The sequence below is a fragment of the Sciurus vulgaris genome (assembly GCF_902686455.1).
Source record: "Sciurus vulgaris genome assembly, chromosome: 2".
In the NCBI taxonomy this organism is placed as follows: Eukaryota; Metazoa; Chordata; class Mammalia; order Rodentia; family Sciuridae; genus Sciurus; species Sciurus vulgaris.
In genome coordinates, this window is record NC_136462.1 from 160889441 (window position 1) to 160912917 (window position 23477).

The following is a 23477-nucleotide window of genomic DNA, read 5'->3' on the forward strand; positions in this document are numbered from 1 at the left end:
GTCCTGCCCATCCACACCTTCCTTCATCCTTCCACACATATGACTTTGAAGTAAATCTCAGACGTCACTGTACAGTCATGCACTGGTTAACAACAGACCACATACATATACAGCCGAGTTCTCCTGAGATTGTAATGCCTGGTGACTTCTTAGCCACCTTAGTCTGTGTAGGTGTGCACACTATGATGCCCATGCAATGATGAAATTGCCTAACAAGGCATTTCTGAGAATGTGTCCCTGTCATTAAGCAATGCATGACTGTATTTCAAGTATAAATAGTTCAGAATGTACCTCTAATAGGTAAATACGTGATCACACCCACAGAACTATTGTTAAATGTCTCGTAAATTCTCACTCCCCCCCCCCCCCCGCCCCGCCGCCTCCCCAGTTTGCTTAATCAGGTCCACAGTGATGTCTACACATTGTAATTGATTGACACGTTTTTCAGTCTCTTTTAATTGATGCATTTTTCCCTCCTTTTCTTTCTTATGTCCTTACAAGTTAATTGTTGAAGAAATGGGTTATTGTTTTGTAGAGTTCCCAACAGTCTGGATTTTGCTGAATGCATCACCATGGGGTTTTAACATTCCTCAGTCCTCTATGTTTTCTCTAAATGGGTATTTGGCGCCGCAGCTGTACTGTCCAGTGTGATAGCCCTTGTCACATGTGGCTTTTTAGTTAAGTAAGATTAAAAATTAAGCTCTTTGGCCACACTAGCTGCTTTTCTAGTGGTTCCCATATTGAATAGTACAGAATAGAATCTTTTGATCACCATTAGAAAGTTGCATTAGGTAGTACTGTTCTACATGCTTGATCAGATTTATTTTATTTTGGCTAGAATATGTCGCTGTGGGGTTGTATATTTCCTTCAAGCAGCACTGAATATTTGTTAGCAGCTGTTATGTTGTTATGCTCAGTGCCTAAATATTTTGGATTATCAGAAAAGACAGTGATATTCCTATTCTGTTCTTCATTTCTTCATTTATGAGCTTACATATTTCTTTCTTCTCCTCCTTTTTTTTTTTTTTTTTTTTTTTTTTGATTTTTGGGATTGAACCCAGAGTCTTGTGATGCTAAACATATGCTCTACCACTGAGCACATCTTCAGCCTCCTGACCAATTTATTTATTTATTTATTTTTATACCTTTGTTTTACTTATTTATTTTTATGTGGTGCTGAGGATCACACCCAGTGCCTCACATATGCTAGGCAAGCACTCTCTCACTAAGCTACAATCCTAGACCATATATTTACAGAGAGACTTCCCCCACCTACTATTGGGTTTCTTATTGGGACAGTTCATCCAGGAAAGGGAGAAGAATGTGTGATTCCTTTCTGTTATTTATGAATGAAGATAATCCATTGGTTAACCAAAATTCTCCAGTGATGGCCAACTACTTATTTCTAAGCATTGTTGTGAAGCATGGTTTTAAGTTGTTTTTAAAACCATTTGATATTAGAAGGGAACATAAGTTCTGTCTCTAAACTCTTTGCCTGTTGTTACCTGTCACCCAAAGACAGAATTGAATACCCTTCCTCTCTCTCTCCAGTGAAACTTGCTGATTGTCTTTCTGGTTGTATATTTGACTAACCAGACTTTTTTTTTTTTTTTTTTACAGTACTGGGAATTCAACCCAGGGCCTTGCGTGCTCTATCTCTTGAAAGTGCTCTACCTCTGCATTCCCAGTTCTTTTTCAAAAATGTTGAGGTAGAGTCTAAGTTGCTGAGGCTGACTGAACTTGTGATCTTCCTGCCTCAGCCTCCCAAGTAGCTGGAATTATAGATGTACAGATCTCTGACTGGACTCCTTAAAGTGTTCTCATCAAAGCCAGGGAACACCACTGTGCTCATTTTCTCAGCACCTGGCAGTAGTGCCTGACTCATAGGAGGATACAAATCAAATCAATGCAGAACAGGAATGTAGGCAGGGAAGACCATAGTCCCCTAGACATGGGTGACAGCATTGAAGGAAAACACAGGAAAGAAGAGGAAAAGGGGGATCCGGAAAAATGCTGAGAATGAATTATCAAGGTTAATTTATTTACTCATTTACTTAGTTTTTAAATAAATAAGTAATTTAGGTTATTTATTTATTTACTTTGCTGTACTGAGAATGAAATCCCAGTTCTTGCACATTCAAGGCACACTTACCACTGAGCTACACTCCCAGCCCCTCAAACCGGTTTTAAATCTGCATAAAAGTGGAGTGGATTTTTATTGTTGGAAGGGATGGTGTGAGTTTAATTACAGATAACAGAATCCACAACAGCTAATTAAAATAAAGGATGAGTAGTTATATGGTACTAAATGAACCAAACTGGGGTCTCCGGAATGATTCTGAGAGCCCCTCTGTAGAAACTGAGTCACCCATGGAGCTAGGCATGATTCTTCTGCTAATGAAGAGTATAAGCCAACTGTCTCCTGCCTACAATTGGGCAGAAGCCCAGTTAACTCAGGGTTGAAATCAAATCTCCTAATAAGTGTGTGTAATTGGTAGAACTCAAGTCTCCTCTTAAACTCTAGCTACCAGGGAGTCTGGGAAATGTAGTTTGCAGCTCTCTCCCCTCTATAGTACAAGAAGGCCCAACAAAAGAAGTTGGAATAGATAGTGAGATTGTCCAACCATAGGGTCCACTTCTGGAAACTTGGAAACTTAATGTGGCCCAGACTCCTTACTTTTGCAGTAAGACAGGACAAGCCCAGAAAGTTTTCATTGAGTTATTTGTGATTTTTAGTACCAAAGCCCTATCACAGACTGTAAGTTTCTATTTTGGGGTAGAATTTTCTGAGGTGATAGGAAAATTCTATTCCATGTTTTCATTGAATTTCTCAGTCATTAGTGGCAGAGCCCAACCCAAGAATCTTTATGTTAGCATGTTGGTGTATTGTGGGACCTCTACTCCATCTGATATGATAGCCACTGTCAACATGTAGCTTTGACACTTCAGCCTTTATTGAGTCTGATGTTAAGGAATCTGAAGCTGTTCCTCACCATGATACAAGATGATCTATGAGGTTCATTTCTTCTCCCCCTCCCCCACATCAAGCCCAGATCATGGACCTGTCCTGCCCTGACCTGTACTGAGGAGAGTATAATGCAAGTTTGTAGACAATAGATCACTTTCAAAATCTCAGTTTTGGGCACCTTACAGACCAGTTGATCATAGACAGGTTATATGTTTCAGTTTCATCTTCTGGCTTATAAGGAGGTATTCCCTTTACCATCTCTACATTTGAGGTCTGTTCTGCCTCGTTAGGGGAGTTGTGAAATCTCAGTGTACATGGGACCTGGAGATAAATGTGAATTCAAAAGGAGTTGGGAAAATATCTCAGCTTAGCATGATGTGAGCATTCTAGCACAGACAACATGTCAGTGGAAATCTTGTCCAAATGGCCGCTAGAAGGTAGTCTTGGATGCAGAGGAAATAGGACCACTGATTTTTTTTTTTTTTTTTTTTTTTTTTTTTTAACGGTGCTAAGAATGGAATCCAGCCTTATGCATGTTAGGCAAGTTCTGTTCCACTAAGCCACATCCCCAATCCTAGAACCATTAATTTAATAAACTGGTCTAGTGGGAAAATGATAATGGAAAATAAGAGTTGTCCCCCCCTTTTGTTGGTTTTCCTTTAGAAGTTTGACAGGTAAGTGATCTTAGCCAGCTTTGAAGTTGGTCACAGAGCCAGCTGAGGTCCCAGCTTCCCTGGGTGCCCGTGATGTTTTCAGTAACCTTGATACAATGATCAGTTTGTTTTTGCTGCAGGCCTGTTCTTTTTAGAAGGACTTGAGGGGAATTCTGCTTGCTTTTTAAAACAAAAGCTGAGATCTTGCAGAGAAAAGACTGTGAACAGAAGGACAAGACAAGCGGAAAGCTTGGAAAATTGCTTGTTTGCTCTTCATCTTTCTTGCCCTGAATTAATTTTCAGACAGATGTCATTTCCCACCCTATATAATATCCCACTTCATTAATAAGCCTTTGCAAAGTGATAATTTTGGATTAAGGGTGAAACTATTAGGCTTTTTCAGAAAGTAGCATGATGTAAATACAACCCCTGGCAGGTCCAGAACAGTATCCTATAATTAAATGCATTAATAAATTCTGTATCAAAACACATGAATGTTGACACTACCTGGAATAAAGTCTGCATATTTTCACATTAACTTGGGTCAGATTTCACTCCCCACGGAGATAGAAGAGAATGTTGATTTTCAGAGCTTTGGGGATTATAGCGTTGTGGCTGAAGGACTGGGGGTTTGTAGCTCACACTGAAGATTAGTTCTCTTTTTCTAAAATTGCAGAGAGAAAAATTCAAAAGCACATTGAGACACTAAAGATTTTGACCAATTACCTTTTATTTAGGATCGCAGATTCTTGGAGCTGATTTAACTGCAATAGGACTTAACAAATGCCAGATCTTTTTAAAGTAGCTTATCTTCTTTAATTCCTTAATTTATTTCCAAGAGGCAAACACCATTATTCGTATTTTACAAGTGATGAAATTAAGGTTTAGAGGTTACATAACTTGCCTACATCCCTCTGACTGTAAGCTGTGGAGCAGGAATTGAACTTAGGAAGTTGGAAAACAGACCTTACTCTTATCTTTTAATACTGCTAAAGAGATCATGTAGGGCCATTTAATATGCTTACATATGGGCAAGGATATTAAATGACATCTCACATCACACAAATAACCAGGGTTTACATTCAGTCCTTCAGCATTTATTGTATTTATTCCACAATCATAACCAATTTGACTAAAATGTGACTTGAGTCTTAAGTTTAGATCTCAGATGTAATTGTTCTATTATTTGTAGAATGGAGTAATAAGGGAAGACTGGTTAGCTCTTCTTTGAACTTTCAGGAGGTAGTGTTAGGTACAAACCTGTGTAAACATAATAAAGGTGCCCAATGAGCAGACATGTGACCGGGGAGGGAGAACAGGTCCTCTGACCCATAGATGTCCTTCCAGGAATCAGAAGCATCTTCTGTGTCATGCATCCCATCCTGGGAGAGAACACTTAGACAAGTGGCAGATCTGAACTGGGGTGCAGCTCAGTGGTAGAGCATGAGCTTAGCATGTACAAGGCAGTGGCTACCATCCCCAGCACCAAAATGAATAAAAGTAAGTAATTATTTACTTATAATAGTAAGTAAAAATGAATAAGTAAGTAAATATTTATGAAATGTGGCAGATCTGGTATTCTGGAGAGAATGTGATACATTTGTTACTGCTTCAGTTTGCCCATTCTTGATGCACAAGTAACCCCAAATTTAGTAACTAAAAATAATCTATACTGTATCTTCTACTTTAGAAGACTCAGCTGGGCAGCTTTTACCTGGAGTTTCTCTTGTGGTTGCAGCTAGATGGCAACTAGGGCTGGAATTTCCCAGGGCCTTCACTGGTCTAGATATCCAGGAAGGCTCACTCAGAGGATTGGCAGTTGATATGAACTGCCCCAGCCTCCAATCTTTTCCTAATTGCTTTGATTGAGTGGTTTTACCTTCATTTTTTTAACAACTACCTTCTGATGAACTCACAGGTAGTTTCCAGGCTCTTACTGTCACAGACCAAATTTCGAAGCACAGGTATAAAATATACTTTTTGGAATAAATTTCATATTTAGGAATTTATTCTGCAAATATCTCTTCCTTTGTGAGAAATAAAATGTTCTGGCAGCTTGGCTGATAATCTGGCAGAGGCTTGCTTCATCAGCCATAATCTTGAACCACTTAAACTTGCATTTTCTTTCAGCAAGGATCTCTGTAGGCTTTCAATAAAATTTGTTAACATCTGGTGAGTGCGTTGGTCCTAAAGGTGGCATGCAGTGCTTTGTGAATGACAGGGTGTACCTCCCAGTGAATTCCCTGAGTCTCTTTGTGGTGGCTGTTTTCCATGCCATGAAGTAGGGATTTATAAAAAGACAGAGAAATGGGAAAATAGCCTTTGCTGACGGATACTTGGAGAATTTCAGCTTTTACTGTAAGAAAACCACAGGAAAACTGGGCATGGTGGTGCACATCTGTAATCTTAGTTACTCAGGAGGCTGAGGCCAGAGCATCACGAGTTCAAGTCCAGCCTGGGCAACATAACAAGACCCTGTCTCAAAATAAAATAAAAAGAACTGGGGATGTAGCTTAGTGGTAGAGCACCCCTTGGTTCAGTCCCTGTACTAGAGGGATAAAAAAAAGGAGAAAAATAAAACAAAAGTATTGGCCTGGGTATGTAGCTTTGTGGTAGAGTACTTGCCTAACATGCAAGAGGACTTGAGTTTGATTCCTAGCAACACAAGGGGAAAAAAATAAAAGGAATTTACCAAAAAGGTCAAGGTAAGTAAAAAATGAACAAGAGTTCAGGTTTTAATTGTGGTCGGCAAGACATTCAAAAGACAGTTCAGTTCTAGGAACTGTGCATAGTGGCATATGGGTATTATCACAGTGACTCAGGAGGCTGAGGCAGGAGGATCACAAGTTCAAGGTTAGGCTTGGCCACTCAGGGAGGACTTCAGCAACTTAGCAAGACCTTCACTCAAAGATATAAAGGACTGGAGATGTAGCAGTACCAGCTACAGGAGCATCTCCTGGGCACTGGTTAGAAATGCAGTACCTCAGATGCCACCAGATTTCCTGAACCAGAGTCTGCATTTTAACAAGCCCCCTGGGATTCCCTCAAGTGTGGGTACCCTCAAGTCTGAGAAGTACTGGTTTAATGGGGACAGGGAATAAGAGTTTGGGCATGTGCTACCATATTTGGAGGAGGTGGTATCAGCCAGGGAGCAGTTGAGCTGGGTCTTAGAGGAGGCAACACCTTCTCTAAGAATGATGGAAGGAGGATATTTGAAGCTACAATAGTGTGGAGCCAGGAAAGGACCAGCTCTTCCTACTAATGATGATTAAGTAAAGATAGACTTTTCTTTGCAGAGGGGTGTATGTGTGCTAGAGATCAATCCCAGATTCTCACATGTGCTAGACAAGCCCCCTGCCACTGAGCTACATCCCCAACCCTTAGGGGAACAATTTTGGTAGAACAATGAATCCATCTTCTAAAGGTCTGATCTGGTAACTTTTGAATCTATCAGATCTGTATTTTTTTTTTTTTTTTATTATATAGATATTCAGTTTTCTTCCTAGAGGCAGCAAATACAGTTGAGAAAGCTCAGCAGTTCCAACAGAGGTTGGAATTTGATGTGTTTTTTTTTTGTATAATGAAGCTGTGAGGTCCTAACTAAATCACTTCCCCAAGTGATAATTTTGTTCGTTCTTGATTTTGTAGATCAGGAACTGGACACAGCTTGGCTAAGCTGTGCACTCTTGATAGCATTAGCTAGGGTCACTCACTGAGCTGGTGGCTACCCTGGGTTGGACGAGAACATCCAAGGAGGATTATCCATATCTGGTGCTGTAGCATGGCCTCTGGCTCTCCACGTGGCTAACTTGGGCTTCCTTAGAGGTTGGTGGCTTTGAATTTCTCAGGAGGACTCTGGCTTCACAGAAAAAAGCAGTGGAAGCTGCAAAGTCCCCTAAGAACTGGAGTTGACACCTTATTACTGCATTCTCTTTGTCCCAGTGATCATAAGCTCTGCCCAGATTCATCTCTTGATGGATGGAGCAACACAAAGATGCAAGGAGGAAGGGTTGGGGCTTTCTTTATGGGGTATCTACAATAGGACCCAGACTCCTTCCTTCTGCTTCTCCATCCTTAGCCCTTACTTTCACCTCATGGTCCAAAAGGGCTGTTGGGTCTCTAACCAGCTGGAGCCACTCCTTCCCTCCTAAGGAAATTTCTGTTTCATCAGCCAGGCTGGTCACATGGCCACGTCTTGTAAGACAGCATGCACAGCTAGAAATCAGAGGTCTCTTCTGAGAGAGAAGGGGGGAATGAGTATCAGAAGGATCTGCCAGTTACAGTTTCTCCTCCAAAACCAAGCCCACTTGGAATTCGTAGGGGAAAGAAGCCACTACCAGGCCAAACCTAGAGACAGGGAGGCAGGTCACACAAGTAATTCCCCCTGGACCCTCACAACCTCTCTCTGCTCCCAGTTCACCACAGGCACGTGCAATGATTCAGTGATTCACAGCTGTGACCTATGTGGCAAAGGCTTTCGCCTGCAGCGCATGCTCAACCGTCACCTCAAGTGCCACAACCAGGTAAAAAGACACCTGTGCACCTTCTGTGGCAAGGGCTTCAACGACACCTTCGACCTGAAGAGGCACGTCCGCACACACACAGGTGAGACTGGGACCGTGTGCTTTGCTCTTTGGTATGCTTTTTTTGGCCAAGAGTTCCTGTACCTTTCCCCTTGAAGAACTAACTCAGGAGTGTGGAGCAGGGTCCTATTTCTGGAAAGGTCACAAAACTGAGTATTTGGCGCCAGCCCATCTGGGTTCATTTCCTGACTCTCCTACCTGCCAGCATGCCAAGCAAACTGCCTCTTGTTGCCTGTTTTTGCCTCTGTAAAATGGGATAATGATATATGTGCTAGTGAGGCTCAAAGCAAAGTATTCTGAGGACTATGATGCATAAAACAAATGTGGGGTGATATTGTAGTTCAGCCCCCCTGGTCCTGACTGCTGGCATGTGATTCTGTGGTCCTATTAGAAGTATTTTCTTCCTCTTTCTTGGGAAGTAAGCCTGCCTTGGTATATAGTATCATATATAGTGTCATGTTCCTCCTAAAAGATCAAAAGAAGAAAATGCTTAGCTCACTTAGAGTGGACCTGAGCCTCCTATGTGAGCTTGGCAGATAAGCATCTTCCATTTCCCATTTCCTGGCCTCCCCCCGCCCAGCTCTTTAGAGCTGGGGATGGAACCCAGTGCCTCATACATGTTAGGCAGGTGCTCTACTACTTAACTATACCCCAGTCCATTTCCTGACTTAGAAATGTGGAGTCAAGTCCTCACCAACTCCGTATTACGGAGAATGGGGAGGGGGTGCCCTTTGGCCTCACTTCCAGCCTGTCTGATCAGTCACAAGTCTCATTAGTTTTATCTTAGGGAGATCTGGCCTCTAGGCTTCTCCACTGAAGGCCCATAGTCCACCCTTTGTCCCAGTGATCCCTTGAGGAGAATTTTAAAGATGCCATTTCCCTGCTAAAAATATTTCTAACTCTGGGCAGAATGAAATTCAGACTCCTCATTTCTCTCTCTCTTCTTTTTTTTTTTTTTTTTTTTTTTGATACTGGGAATTGATATTGGGGATATTTGAGCCACATCCCCAGCCCTTTTTTGTATTTTATTTAGAGACAGGGTCTCACTGAATTGCTAAGTGCCTTGCTAAATTGCTGAGGCTGGCTTTGAACTTGTGATCCTCCTGCCTCAGCCTCTCGGGTCATTGGGATTACAGGTGTGTACCACCACGCCAAGCTCTCATCTCCCATCTTGGTGAGCTTCATGTAAAGTCCTTCACAATCTGCACCACTGTTGTCAAATCCCCATTTTGTTCCAGCCTAACCCTCCCCACAGCTATCCCATCCTGTCCTTGCAGAACCTCCCTCAGGCCATCCCCTCCCATCCCAACCCATTTCCATTCATCCTATTCCATCTCATTTAAACCCATCTCATCTTAACCCATTCAGTCCCATCTAGGTTGCCACCCACTCTTCTAACAACCTCATAGAATTTACCATGTGTAGAGAGCCTAATCCCTCAAGTTCTTTCAGAGTTTAAGGTTTTCCCTGGCATTTTGGTGAAGATAGGAGAATCCCCGCTCTTCCCTCCAAATGGGGCCCCCAGTTCCTCACTTATCCATAATGCCATTCTTAAGTCCTTTGTATTCCATTTTCTTTCCTAGTTCTTATTGTTTTTTATTGTTCTTAGGGTACTGGATGTGAGCTACCTTCCTGGCCAGGGAAGAGTGTTCCCCAACTTAAGAGAGTGAACTGACACACTAAAAGATATCTTTTTTTTTTTTTTTCTTTTAAAATATTTTTCTTTTGGTGCTGGGAATTGAACCCAGGGGCACTTTACCATTGAACTACACCCCAGCCCTTCTTAATTTATTTTGTTATTTTGAGAGAGGGTCTTGCTTAGTTGTGGAGTCTGGCCTCAAACTTGCAATTCTCCCGCCTCAGCCTTCTGAATGCTGAGATTATAGGCATGTGTCAGGATGCCTGGCTCTAATGTATTTCTAAAGTGAACTTTTAATTGAAATGTAATATATATCTAGAAAAGTGCACAAATCACAAGTGCCTAGATCAATAGGTTTAGGAGTTTTTACAAAGTGAATATGCCCGTGCATCTGGCATCTAAGATCAGAATATCTCCTGCTTCCTTTCAGTCACTACCTCCTTCCCTCCAAGGGCAGCCACTATCATGACTTTTAACAGCAAAAATGATTTGCCTGTTTTGGAACTTGATAAAATGGACTCATGTAGTATATACTCTCTGGCGTTGTTTGGCTATAGATTTTTTTTCTCTTTTTTTAATCTTCTTTTTATCCTAGTGAATCAGTAGTCTAACTTGTACAAGGTCAGGCTGACCATTAGGGTCAGTGGGAACAAAATGCTTAGGGAATGATGGGTCTTATAGGTGATAACAGGGCCTGACAGGGTAGTGTAGGGTCCTGGAGAGGGTCACAGAGTAATTGCAAAGCTGGGCCTGCAGGCAGCTAGCCCCAGGGGCAGAAGGAAATCAGGGACTACTTGTTGTTTGCCATTGACTGCCTGGAAAGTTTCCTAGCTTCTTCATCCCTATCTGAGGATACCTCTGAGGACATGGCCTGTTTATTCTGCTTCTCACCTGGTAGATTCTGCAGTTACTCCCTAACCCAGCCTCTAGGACAAAGCGAAGGGGACTCAGGGAACATGGAGAGCTATTGGTACCTTCAGTTGTAATGAAGGTTAAAAAAATTAAAATAAAAAAAGCTGGGGATGTAGCTCAGTGGTAGAGCACTCACCTAACTTGTGTGTGACCCTGGGTTCAATCTCTAGTTTTGATTAAGACAAAAACAAAAAGCTGGGCACTGTGGCGCATGCCTGTAATACCAGCTGCTTGGGAGGCTGAGGCAGGAGGATCATGAGTTCAAAGCCAGCCTCAGCAGCAAGGCCCTAAGGAATTCTTTGAGACACTGTCTTTAAATAAAATATAAAAAAGGGCTGGGGATGTGCCTCGGTGGTTAAGCGCACCCCTGAATTCAATCTCTGGTACAATAAAATAAAATAAAACAAAAACAACCTCTTGTCTGTGTTAGCTGACCATGGGACTGTCTACATCACTTACCTTCTCACCTTCACTTTTTTTTTTCTTTTCTTCTTTCTTTCTTTTTTTATTTTTGTTTTCCTTTTTTTCCACTTTGGTACCAGGGATTGAACATATACCTGTAATCACCAGCAACTCATGAAACTGAGGCAGGAGGATTGCAAGTTTACGGCAACTTAGTGAGACCTTTTCTCAAAATAAAAAAGCTAGGGATGTAGGTCAGTAGTAAAGCTACTGGGTTCAATTCCCAGGACCAAAAAAAAAAAAGTAAGTGCTTAGAAGATTTTAATTATTACAAGTAGTAAAAGTTGCAGTAATTGACTGAGGTTTCCTGAAAACCCAAGATGTGGCAGGCCTTCTGTGCACATTCAGCTCTATAATCAGGGAGGTCTTTGCCAACAGAGGGAAAATACCCCAGACATCCTCCTGTCTCACAAAGTGAAGTATCAGAGGTGCCAGTAAGAAGAAAAAGTGGCCACATGTCACTGGAACATCCCAGCGGGTTCAGTTTTTCTGATGGCATATCAGGAATGCTTCTCAGATGAGGTGACCTTTAGGCTGGACTTGAAGGATGACTGAGATTTCCATGACTGGACAAGAAGGAATGGGAAGGCATTGCAAGTAGTCTTGGTTTTGATTACCCCAGAAGAGGACCCCAACACAAGGATTTGGGTGTGCACACTTTACTTATGAGGTGATCCCAGGATGCATGGAAAGGGAATGGGGAGGGGAGATAGAACAAGCTAATATGAGTGCATTAGTAATGAGCAGGTTATCACTGTGAGCAACTGGGGCACAGTTCCACCAGGGACCCTCTGAGGAACCACATAGAATGCACCCCAAGTGCTGGACTGGAGTCACAGGGGGATTGCAAATTTGAGGCCGGCCTGGGCAACTTAGTGAGAACCTCTGCAATTTAGTGAGATCCTGTCTCAAAATAAAGGAGTGGGATAAGAATGCACCCAGATTGATCCAGGAGTAGGAAAGCTGAGATACTGTTCTATCTACCTCCATTCCACCTTGACTGGGGGTTCCATCCTGGGACCTTCAGTGCCCTGCCCCCAGCCCTTTGCAAGCCCGTCATGTTTCCATCTGAGATGCCCTGGTGGTCTGCTGAGTTGATATGTATAAGGCATTGACAGGGTCTGCACCAGGAGGCAGAAGAGTTAGCAGTGAGGGATAGTGGCTCGTCAGAGACTGGGAGACTCCTTCAGATGGCCAGCATGCCAGGCCCTCAACACTGATCCCATCATCTCTATCAACCCCAAGGAGCCATTACTATTTTTATTACCCCCATTTTACTGATGAGGAAACCAGGCTTGGAGAGCTTAAATGATCCATATGTGGAAGAGTTGGGAACCAAGACAGTCTGGTCCTAAAGTTCGAGGTCTTTTATCTTCTCCAGAATCCCTGTCTCCCTCTTTGTGTCCCAGGGCCTTCTGGCATTCTTCTTGAGGCAGGTGTCTCACCAGCCTGCCCCACTGCAGTTTCTAGAAGCCCGTTTAGTTCTGGAGAAAGGTAAGAAAAAGGGAAATTCAGACCGGGCGTGAATTGTGCGCTCCAGCACAGGAGTTAGTAGGTTGCAGAGAAGCCTGAGTGTATGTGTTAGTGTGCCAAGACATCCTCTGTCCACAAAGTGAGCAGAAAAGGGGGAGGCTTCTACCCCCAGGCTCCCAGCTTCTGTTCCTCAAAGGTGAAACTTCTAGTGACTCTTAAGTAGCTGAAAATCACATAAGTTAGTGAATAAATATACTTTCCAGCTGATGCTTTTGTAAAAGTCTTCACCCAGTTTGTCACATTGGGGAAAAGGCCTAGACGATATCTAAGAGTGGAGAATGTGGAGCTGTGCCATCCAGGACAGCAACCACTGTCTGCATAGACTATTGAGCCCCTGCAAAGGGGCTGAACTGAATTGAGATGTCGTTTAAGCACAAAAAAACTGGGTTTTTAAGACTTTCTGCAAAGGGGGGCGGGGGGAAATAAAGATCTCAATTTTTAATGTGGATTTCACATTGAAATGATAATATTTTGGATATATTGAGTTAAAATATATAATTAAACTGGGTGAGGTGCCAATGCCTGTTATCCTACTGATTTGAGAGGCTGAGGTAGGAGGATTGCAAGTTTGAGGCCAGCCTCAGCAATTTAGCAAGACTGTCTCAAAAGTAAAAACAAAACAAAAACACACTACCAACTAAAAATATATCATTAAAACTAATTTCAGGGGCTGAGGTTGTGGCTCAGTGGTAGAGCGCTTGCCTCTCAAGGCACTGGGTTTGATTCTGTGCACTGCATATAAATAAATAAATAAAATAGAGGTCCATCAACAACAAAAAAAATATTAAGAAAATAATTTCAGCTGTTTCTTTGTATTGGTTTTGATGAAGCTGCTGGAAAAATTTAAATTATATAGTGGCCTTCTTAAGTTCTATTGGAAAACAACTAAGATAATTGAAGTCTATAGGCAACCATTTAAAAAAATGTTAATTTTCACTCTCAAAGTAGTCAACCAATAGCATATGGAAATGACTTGGACCTGTTCTCCTGTCCCCCTACTCTTTTGGGGTACTAGAAATTGAACCCAGGGATGCTTTACCACTGAGATACATCCCCAGCCCTTTTAATTTTGTATTTTGAGACAGGGTCTTGCTAAGTTACTTAGGGTTAGGGTTTTGCTGAATTGCCCAGACTGACCTCCAACTTGTGATCCTTAGAACAGGGCATCTAAGGAAAGACTCAAAACACAAAGGGAACTTCTTGGAAAAGATCCAGGGAAACCAGAGCCTGAAAATGTCTTACGTTAATATCCAAACAGATGAAAGAAAAGATTAGGTCTCCTTTTTGGAATATGACTTCATCAAGAAAAGAGTAAGTGGGGGGTGGGGGGCAGGGGATGAGTGTGATGGGGGAGGGGTGTGAGTTAAATGGCATCTGATTGAAGATGGGAAAAGAGAAACCAACTGCTGTAGAAAAAGCTCCTGTAACATTTTATAAAAATGTATCAGCAAATGAATGACTGCTTTTAATCTAAATTGTCTTAGGTCTCGTTCCCCGGAAGCAGCTTATCAAATGAATTATGGAGGGAAAGCTCTTGGAAGGAACCTGTCAGGGACTGAGGGAAGTGAGCTGGGTTAGAGGAAGAGGCCGGGCAGAGGTGTGGTCTCAGAGTCTAGTCTTAATCCCATCCTGGGGGGCTCTGACACCCTAGAGTTGTTCTGTCTACAGGGGGACCTCTCTGTGCCCTTTTCAGACGTGCAGGTGGTCACCTCTCCCCTGGGCTTCAGGGAAATCAGTTCCCTTGGAGAATTGATTAGCCAGGAGCAATTAGCTGCCAGCACACACCACAGCTGGTGATATGCTCTGGCCCAGAAAGGGGGTCTGGATAGGGGACCAGCATCACCCACAACACGTTATCATAGGGGAAATTGCTCTATTCCAGAGGAGTGGACAGGATCACTGAGGCCAGACCCTATGGCTATTGACCCACCTCAGGTCAACAGAGAAAAGGCACATAAACATCAAAGAAATGATTGTATATGTGGTTCATAGCCTGTGAAGATCATCATGGGCCTGTTTTTATAGAATATTCTTTCGGATTTATTTAAGCATTTTAGGTTGAACCAGTTGGGATATTTCCTAAGAAGGGCTATCTGTTGAAGTAACTGATCTGCTCTTGGTAGAGGGGAGATCTGTATTTTAGAGTATAAAGTAATAACTGAACACTAGCATGTGCTGGACTTTGTGCTTAGTGTTCACATTCTTGCTACTCAAAGTGCAGCCCCTGGGGGCATGCTGGAAGCGCAGACTCACCCTGAGTGCTTTGATGTGTCAGCCTCACCATTTTAAGATGGCGTTTATTGAAATATTTTACGCCAGGCAAAGTGGCTCATGCCTATAAGTGACTCAGGAGGCTGAGGCAGGAGGATGGAAAGTCCAAGGCCAGTCTTGGCAACTTAGCGAGACCCTGTCTTAAAAGAAGAAGGACTGAGGATGCAGAGGACTTGTGAGGCCTTGGGTTCAGTCCCTTGTACTGCAAAATAAATAAATAAATGAAGCTATAGAGAAGAAAGTCAAGGGCTGGGGATATAGCTCAGTTGGTAGAGTGCTTGCCTTGCAAGCACAAGGCCCTGGGTTCAATCCCCAGCACTGCCAAAAAAAAAAAAAAAAAAAGAAAACATCCAATAAAAGAAAGTCATCATCAACAATAGAAAAGGAGACATCAGTGGGGTTCCTGGCTCAGCCTTGGTGAGGAGGTGTGGCCCAGGGAGGTAATAAATTCATGTTGGTTAATATACTCACAACGCCAGCTAGAATAAGGGAGGCCATTTAAAGCACATGCCATTCTTGTGGAAGCTTCTGAGTTTCATAGAGAGAAGCTGAGGAATTCAGATTTGAGGTCAGGGAGTGGGGAAGGGGGCACTGGCCAAAGCTACTGGGAGGGCTCCACCCACAGGACAGGACAGGACGCCCTCTTGTCTTATCTTCCATCAGGGGCTACATTGAAAGAGATGAGAAGGCAAACAAATCCCATCTTGATTAAAGAAGAGAAAACAATGGTGTCTTTGTTGGGAGCCTAATGGGAAGGATTGACTGGATTGGGAAAAATGCAGATTGGAAGAAGTTTGGAGCAGGGCAACCAGAAGAAAAAGAATCTAGTATACACACTATAGCGGCCAGAGGGCTGTCTTGTGGAATGGCCTCATTCAGTTAGCAAACAGTCTCTCCTCCCTGTTTTTCTTTTGTTTACTTGAATTTATTTTTTAGCGCAAAAAAAAAAAAAAAGTTCACATGGGGAAAATTGAAGAAAAAGTAAGCCTCCTTCCACTAATCCAGTTGCATTCATGAAAACACAAGTTTTATTTTCATTTAATTATTTTCCAGAAGTTTTTAATGCACATTGCTTTTTTCATATTTTATATTATTTATATATGAAAAGATAGTCATAGATATGAATTTCCCTTATATCTGCATAGTAAGCACATCTTACTCTCATTTATTTTTTCTTTTTTGATACCGGGGATTGAACCCAGGTGTACTCTTAACCACAGAGCTACATCCCCACCCCCGCCCCACCCCTTTTTTTTTTTCTTGAGACAGGGCCTCGCTAAGTTGCTGAGGCTGGCCTTGAACTCGTGATCTTCCTGCCTCAGCCTCTCAAGTTGCTGGGATTATAGCACGAGCCACTGCATCCTTTGGAGGATTTCTTCATATGAAATCATGGCAAAATTTCCAACGTGGAGGCACAATCCTTTTCTAGTTCCCCAATGGGTGACACTTGTTTCCATGTTCAGGTTTATTTTTAATTTCAGGCAATAATGCCATAAATATACATTCTTTGTCTACTTGTGAGAGTCTTTCTACAGTGTAATGTCCCTTAAGTGGAACTTGTGGACCAAAGGGTAAGAACATTATGATTTTTTAAAGGTCTTTACCAAATTTCCTTCCCAGGAACTTGCCTTCAGTGTCTGCTCCCACAAGGAAGCTTGTAAAAACTTCTTGTTGAGGTTCATGTTTGGACCAAGTTCAGAAAGGGAGCACTTGAGCTGTAGCAAGGAACCCAAGCAGAAAGTTCCAGTAGCAGAAAATTTCCTTGGGGATGTGTCATATGAAGCTTAATTTGATGTTAGAAATAAAAAACTCGGAAAGAAAGTCACCCTGCCTGCCTTTCTTTCTTTGTTTCTCTTATTTTCTTTTCTTTCTTTTTTGGTAGTGCTGGGTACTGAACCCAAGGGCAACTCTAACATTGAGCTCCAGCCCTTTTTTATTTTTATTTTTTTTTATTTTATTTTTTGCTGAGGATTGAACACAGGACCTTGTGCTTACAAGGCAAGCGCGCTACCAACTGAGCTATATCCCCAGCCCCCTCTTTTATTTTGAGACAGGTTCCTGCTAAGTTGCTGAGGCTGGCCTCAAACTTGTGATCCTCCTGCCTTAGCTCCCCCAGTCACTGGTATTACAGGCATGTGCCACCACACCTGACCTGAGAAACCCTGTTTTGATAATGCAACAAATATTTTTGTGGGGAGGTAGGTAATGCAGGCCTTTGGTGCAGCATGCAAAAGGGCAGAAAATAAGGGAAGTCTTCCCACCAGCCACCTAGTGACCACATGTTTAAAATTATTTTAGAAATTTAAAATTTTTAAAATTATTTTGAAGATATCATAAATGTTTTAAAAACGAAAATTTTTGTTGTGAAACAAACAATACTTACAAAAGCACACGTGGATAGAAAAGTATTCAGTTTAAATAGAAATATTTATATAGGCACCAGACAGCTTGTGAATGGGGTGTGTTTATATTACATCAAGTGGAATCGTGAGCCACTGATCTTGTATCTTGATGAGTCCTTAGTATTGCCAAGTACTTTGCATGTGATGTCTCAGTGAACCTGCAGAGCAGCCATCCAAGGGGTGTGAGTGTTATCCCCATTTTACAGGCCAGGCAGCTGAGCCTTGGAGGGGTTAAGCAGTCTGACCATGGACCCAGTTAATGAGTGGCAGATGTGTGAAGCCTGGCTTTTCATTGGCCTTGGACTTTGGTACTCACGTAGGTGTCAGTAGGTTAATGATATCTAGCATGGATGGTGCTTTTTGGTTCCCAGTTCGCACTTCAGAATTGGAGAAGATTGACCTTTGCTCCAGAGTCCTGAGACGCGTGAAGATTCAGTGTCGGGAGCGGGACTTGGTTTTGGTCCCCCTTGCCCAGGGCTCCTGTCTGTCCATCTTCATCACCCTGAGTGCATGGAGTGGGCAGAGCTTGTTCCCAGGCCCCCTCTGGGGAACCAAAACCAGAGCTTGTTTCCAGGTCCAGAAAGGGACACCAAAGAACTTTGGCATGACAATGTCTGTCTGCACCCGTGATTTTACTCGGGTGGGAATCAGGGGTGGGGGGAGTCAGGTTTACATGTTAGAAACACCCTAACTAGAGCTTTCAGGGCTCATGTCTCCTTTCCATGTTTGTGTCTGTGAGTCACCCAACTTCCAAACCAGGCTCAAATCCCACCTGGGAAAAAAACAAAAACCCATGCAATAGTCATCCCCATTTTTCATGATCCATGTGGTGCAGGGTTCTGAATTCTATCCTTTGCTATTTGGCCTTTCTGGGTACTCTGCAAATAGAAGACACAGAGGATGCTGAGGATGTGTTGAATGAAGAGGGAAAGGAGGCATGCCCCTGGGCACCCTGGGCGTAGTGGAGCTCTGCTGGCTTCTCCCAGGAGCAGGTCACCCTTTATGTAGGAACTTTCACAAGTAGCATAGGAAACATCCATTTTTGGAAATCTAGGAGTTTCTTGATCCAGGTTGAAGCCTGATGTCAGTGTGTTTTCCTGTATTTTTAGTCTGGACGTTTTAAAACAGCACAGATTACAGAAAGGGGCAACTGGTCTCTGGGTAAATTTGTTTTGATGATCTATAGGTTTGAAATCAGGTGTAATAAAGGCCTGCTGTTTGACCTACCAGGGGTGGAGGGAAGTTTGCATCACAGTGTAAACATGAAAACTAAAGTGGGCATGTTCCTTAGGGGAGACATCGATAGCCCTTTATAGAAAACTTGTCCCAAAGGTGTGACCTCTCTTTCCCACGGTCAGTAGGGTTCATTCATTTATTCATTTAAAAACTGTTCACTGAGCCGGGAATGGTGGCACACACCTGTAATCCCAGTCGCTCAGGAGGTTGAGGCAGGAGGATCTTAAGTTCAAAGCCAGCCCCAGCAATTTAGCGAGGTACTAAGCAACTCAGTGAGACCCTGTCTCTAAATAAAATACCAAAAAGGGCTGGGATGTGTCTTACTGGTTAAGTGCCCCTGAGTTCAATCCCCAGTACCAAAAAAATAAATAAATAAAAACTATTTACTTAGTACCTATTATGTACCTAAGCACTGGGGATTACAAAGGGAGCTTCTTTTGGCAGTTTTCTAGAATGTGTGGCGTATAATAAAGTCCTGCATTTTGCTTGATTAGCTGGGATAACATCTTACCAGGACATTGCTCCAACACATTTTTCTTGTGTGGGTGTTGTAGGAAATTGTGTTTCTGGATGTAGACTGAAGAAATATGGAAACGATTTGATTTTTTTGAGATAGTGGGATGGAGTAGGGAAGGGATCCTTTTTTTTCAGTTTTGAATTTCTTTGTCATCTGTATAGTTAATCAAAATAATAATAATGAACAGAACTGGCTCAGTGGCTTTTTTTTTTTTTTTTTTTTTAATACCAGGAATTGAACCTGGGGCTGGAAGTGGCTCTCTTGACTCCCCCTCCATAAACTGTCACTAAGGAACTAGGGACATTTGACCTTAAAGAGAAGAGTCTTGGAACCTGGCTGCCTTCAGATGTCTGAAGTACTGTCCTTAGACTTAACTTTGATTGTTTTGGTCCTGTGGTTTTCAAAGAGTGATCCTGGAAGCAGCCTTAGCATCACATGGAAACTTGTTAAATAGAAATTGTTAGCCCTACCCCAGAATCAGAAATTCCTAGACTGGGACACAGGAATCTTTTTTTTTTTTTTTTTTTTTTTCCTGTACTGAGGATTGAATTAGGGTACTTTACCACTGAGCTACACCCCAATCCTTGTTTATTGATTTTTATTTTGAGACAGGGTCTCATTAAGTTGCTAAGGCTGGCCTCCAACTTCTGATCCTCTTGCTTCAGCCTCCCAAGTTGCTGGATTACAGGCATGTGCCATAGGATTCTGTACTTAGTCTAATGCTCTATCATGTCTAAGAACATCTGCTTTTAGATTCCCATTCAGTAGGTCTGGGTTGGGGCCCATATTACTCTGTTCTTTGCTATAACAAAATATCTTAGGCTGGGTACATTTCTAAGTAAAGAGGTTTATTTGGCTTAGGATTTTGGTGGCTAAAAGGTCCAAATAGCAAGATGCCAGCATCCTTTTTACTTTATCACAACCTGGTAGAAAAGGAGAAAGGGAACTAGCCACATGGAGAAGGGCCAAGTGCAGGAGGTGGCCTCACTTTATAGCAATCTACTCTTGCGAGAACTAAACCATTCCTGTGAGAGCTATAGGAATGAGCTCTTCAAGAGGGTGGAGGCCCCAGGATATGATTACCTTTCACCAGGCCCCACCACTTAAAGTTTCTACCATCTCCGGCACCACGATATTTAGGGACTAATCTTCCAGTTTGTGCATCTTTGGGGCCCACACTCAGAGCATATCCAGGCCACAGCAGGATTTGAGATTCTGTATTCCCACCTGCTCCCAGCTGATGTGGCCACTGTGAGTCCATGGACCACCCATGAGTTACTAGGTTGTACCAAGCACTATAATATGATGGGAGGGTTTGGGTTGGTTGCTCGGTTTTCATAGTTCTTAAAGTAAGGGATTTGGCTTCAGCTGTTCAGTGAGACACCATGGTACTGTTCAAAGGATTGAAACTGATGTAAGCATCCATGTGGAAAAATCAACAGGAATATTGTGAAATGAAGAAGAATTTTGCTTTTCCTCTGTGGTACTGGAATTGGAACCCAGGGGCACCCTACCATTGAGCTGCATCCTTAGCCCTTTTTATTTTTTTATTTTGAGAAAAGGTCTCACTAAGTTGCCCAGGCTTGAATTTGAGGTCCTCCTGACTCAGCCTCCTAAATTGTTGGTATTATGGGCGTGTGCCACCATGGTAGGCAACTACTTTTATTTAAATGTAGAAATTAAAATGCAGCTTCCAAGCCTCATACCTAGTGCCTGGGGTCTCCAAGGCAGGCCCAGGAATCTGTACAGGCCGTGGGGGATTCATCCAGGTGGCAGCTCCTTCCTGGTCCATGTAGCCCTAGTACCATGTTCACCTTTCCAGGCTGTCGTGCTTCTGTGACACATCCCTCCTTTATAGCCATAAATTGAGCCTTACTCTGATTTTGGTTTTTTGTTTTTGTTTCTGTTTTTTTCATGGAAGTTCTGGGGACCAAACCCAGGGCCTTGTGCATAACAGGCAGGTGCTTCATGACTGTGCTACACCCCTGGCCTGCTATGGTTATTACTTAGTTTCATTTATGTCCCTGCAGGGTTTGCAACAGCATACACTGCCTACTACACTGCCCCCCAGAATTGGACTCTGGTTGCCCACTACAGGGACTGGCATGGTAACTCACCCTGCCCCAGCTCCTTCCCTTCCCTGTCTCACTTCTTCAGCCCCTAAATAGTGCTTCCCTGATGGCCTCTCAAACTCCTTGGACTGAAATCCTTGATTCAGTGTCTGTTTCCAAGAAAACCCAAATTATATAGAAGAAAAACAAAGCTGGGCATGGTGGCAAAAGCAGTAATCCCAGCAGTTTGGGAGGCTGAGACAGGAGAATTGCAAGTTTAAGGACAGCCTGGGTAACTTAGCAAGGCCCTTAGAACTTAGAAGTGAGATCCTGTCTCCAAATAAAAAATAAGAAGGGCTGGGGATGTGACTCAGTGTTAAAGCATCCTGGGGTTAAATCTCCAGTGCTGCCCCCTTCTCCAAAAAAAAAAAAGAAAAAGAAAAAAGAAAGAAAGAAAGAAAGAAAGAAGAGAAAACAAAGTTGACTTTCCTCCTGTAAAATAAAAATACTAAGGCATCCATGTGGGAAAAATGAAAATGCCTCCAGGAGGCAGGTGTCAATTTTGCTGTTGGCATTTGTGTGTCAGGTTTGCTTGTGCAGTTGCCCTGATCTTTTGCAGACAGTTTCGTGTCTTGCTTTAGTAATTTTTCTCCTGTTGCCACATATCTTGGTCGTGGTGATTTTTAGTGGCTTCAGAGCTGAGAAGCTCTGGTTTGGTCACGACCAGCTGATGATGTGTCTGCCCCTCGTCCTTGCAGGCATCCGCCCCTACAAATGTGACATCTGCAACAAAGCCTTCACCCAGCGCTGCTCCCTGGAGTCTCACCTGAAGAAAATCCATGGGGTGCAGCAGCAATACGCCTACAAGCAACGTCGGGACAAACTCTATGTCTGTGAGGATTGCGGCTACACAGGCCCCACGCAGGAGGACCTGTACCTCCATGTGAACAGTGCCCACCCGGGCAGCACGTTTCTCAAAAAGACATCCAAAAAGCTGGCAGCCCTTTTGCAGAGCAAGCTGATGTCCACACACCAGGAAAATACCCTCCTGAGTGAGGAAGAAGAGAAGAAATGAAGAGCATGAGGAAAGGAAAGAGAGATGCCAATGCAGCCATGTTTACTGGGACTTTTGGTTTGGAGTCTGTCATGCCCTCCCCTCATCCAACTGGCTTTTTTTCTTTCTCTCCCTCTCTCTCTCTCCTTTTTTTTTTTTTTTTTTTTTTTTTTTTTGTAGTACTGGGGATTTAACCCAGGTGCTCTCTGTCACTGAGCTACACCCCCATCCTTTTTTATTGTGTTTTGAGATTGGGTCTCACTAAGTTGCCTAGGCTGGCCTTGAACTTGGGATCCTCCTGCCTCAGCCTCCTGAGTTGCTGGGATTAGAGGTGTGTGTAACCAAAGGCATGTGCTCCTTTTAATTGCAAGTATTGAGTTCACCTCTCTGTCTTTTCCAGACATCAACAGTAGGATCTGTTCCAAGGTTGTCTGTGATCATGTGGCATCAGGCCCTGTACCATGTGTCCAATTGAACACAGTTCCATTTGTCAGGTCTGTTTTCCACACTCCTGATGGCCGAAATCACCATGAGAACTTTTTTTTTTTAAATTTCATACCTGGAGGGAGGGATATTCTTTGAGAGACCATCATTTTATGGTGCCTTGAAATGCTATTTAAGCAAGGAAAATGAATTTTATTATTCTGAAAGAGTTTACAGAAATTATTTTAATAAATGAAACATGTGAAAGTTCTCTTTCCAAACAAAATAGAGTGTTGAGCTATAACTCTCTGTTCAGGGTTTATTGTGTGACATTGGACTCTAGGTTATTTTGCGGGGGGAGTTGATGGTTTCAAAGTGGTGGGGTGGGTTTGAGGAAACAAGGCAAATTATTTATTTATTTATTATTTATTTATTTTACTGGGAATTAAACCCAGGGGTGCTTTACCACCAAGCTAGTACATCTCCAGTCTTTTTTTTTTTTTTTTTCCCCTACCAGGTATTGAACCTAGGGGTGCTTAACCACTGAGCCATGTCCCCAGCCCTTTTTAATTTTATTTTGAGACAGGTTTCTCTAAGTTGTTTAGGGCCTTGCTAACTTGCCAAGACTGCTTTTGAACTTGCAATCCTCTTGTTTCAGCCTCCTAAGCACTGGAATTACAGGCGTGTGCCACCGCACCCAGCTCCCAGTCTTTTCTTGATTTTATTTATTTTGAGACAAGGTCTCACTAAGTTGCTTAGGTCTCACTAAATTG

At 42.8% G+C, this 23477-nt stretch overlaps 1 protein-coding gene across 1 annotated transcript in view; it reads left to right on the forward strand.

Moving 5' to 3' along the window:
* OVOL2 (ovo like zinc finger 2) overlaps positions 1-23221 on the forward strand; it is a 29779-nt gene extending 6558 nt beyond the window's left edge. Inside the window, exons 4-5 of the mRNA XM_079125558.1 lie at positions 8037-8226; positions 21986-23221. Of these exons, the coding sequence (XP_078981684.1) occupies positions 8037-8226; positions 21986-22302 (507 nt within the window). The 3' untranslated portion in view covers positions 22303-23221. The remainder of the gene's footprint in view (positions 1-8036; positions 8227-21985) is intronic.
* Positions 23222-23477: the final 256 nt, after the last annotated feature.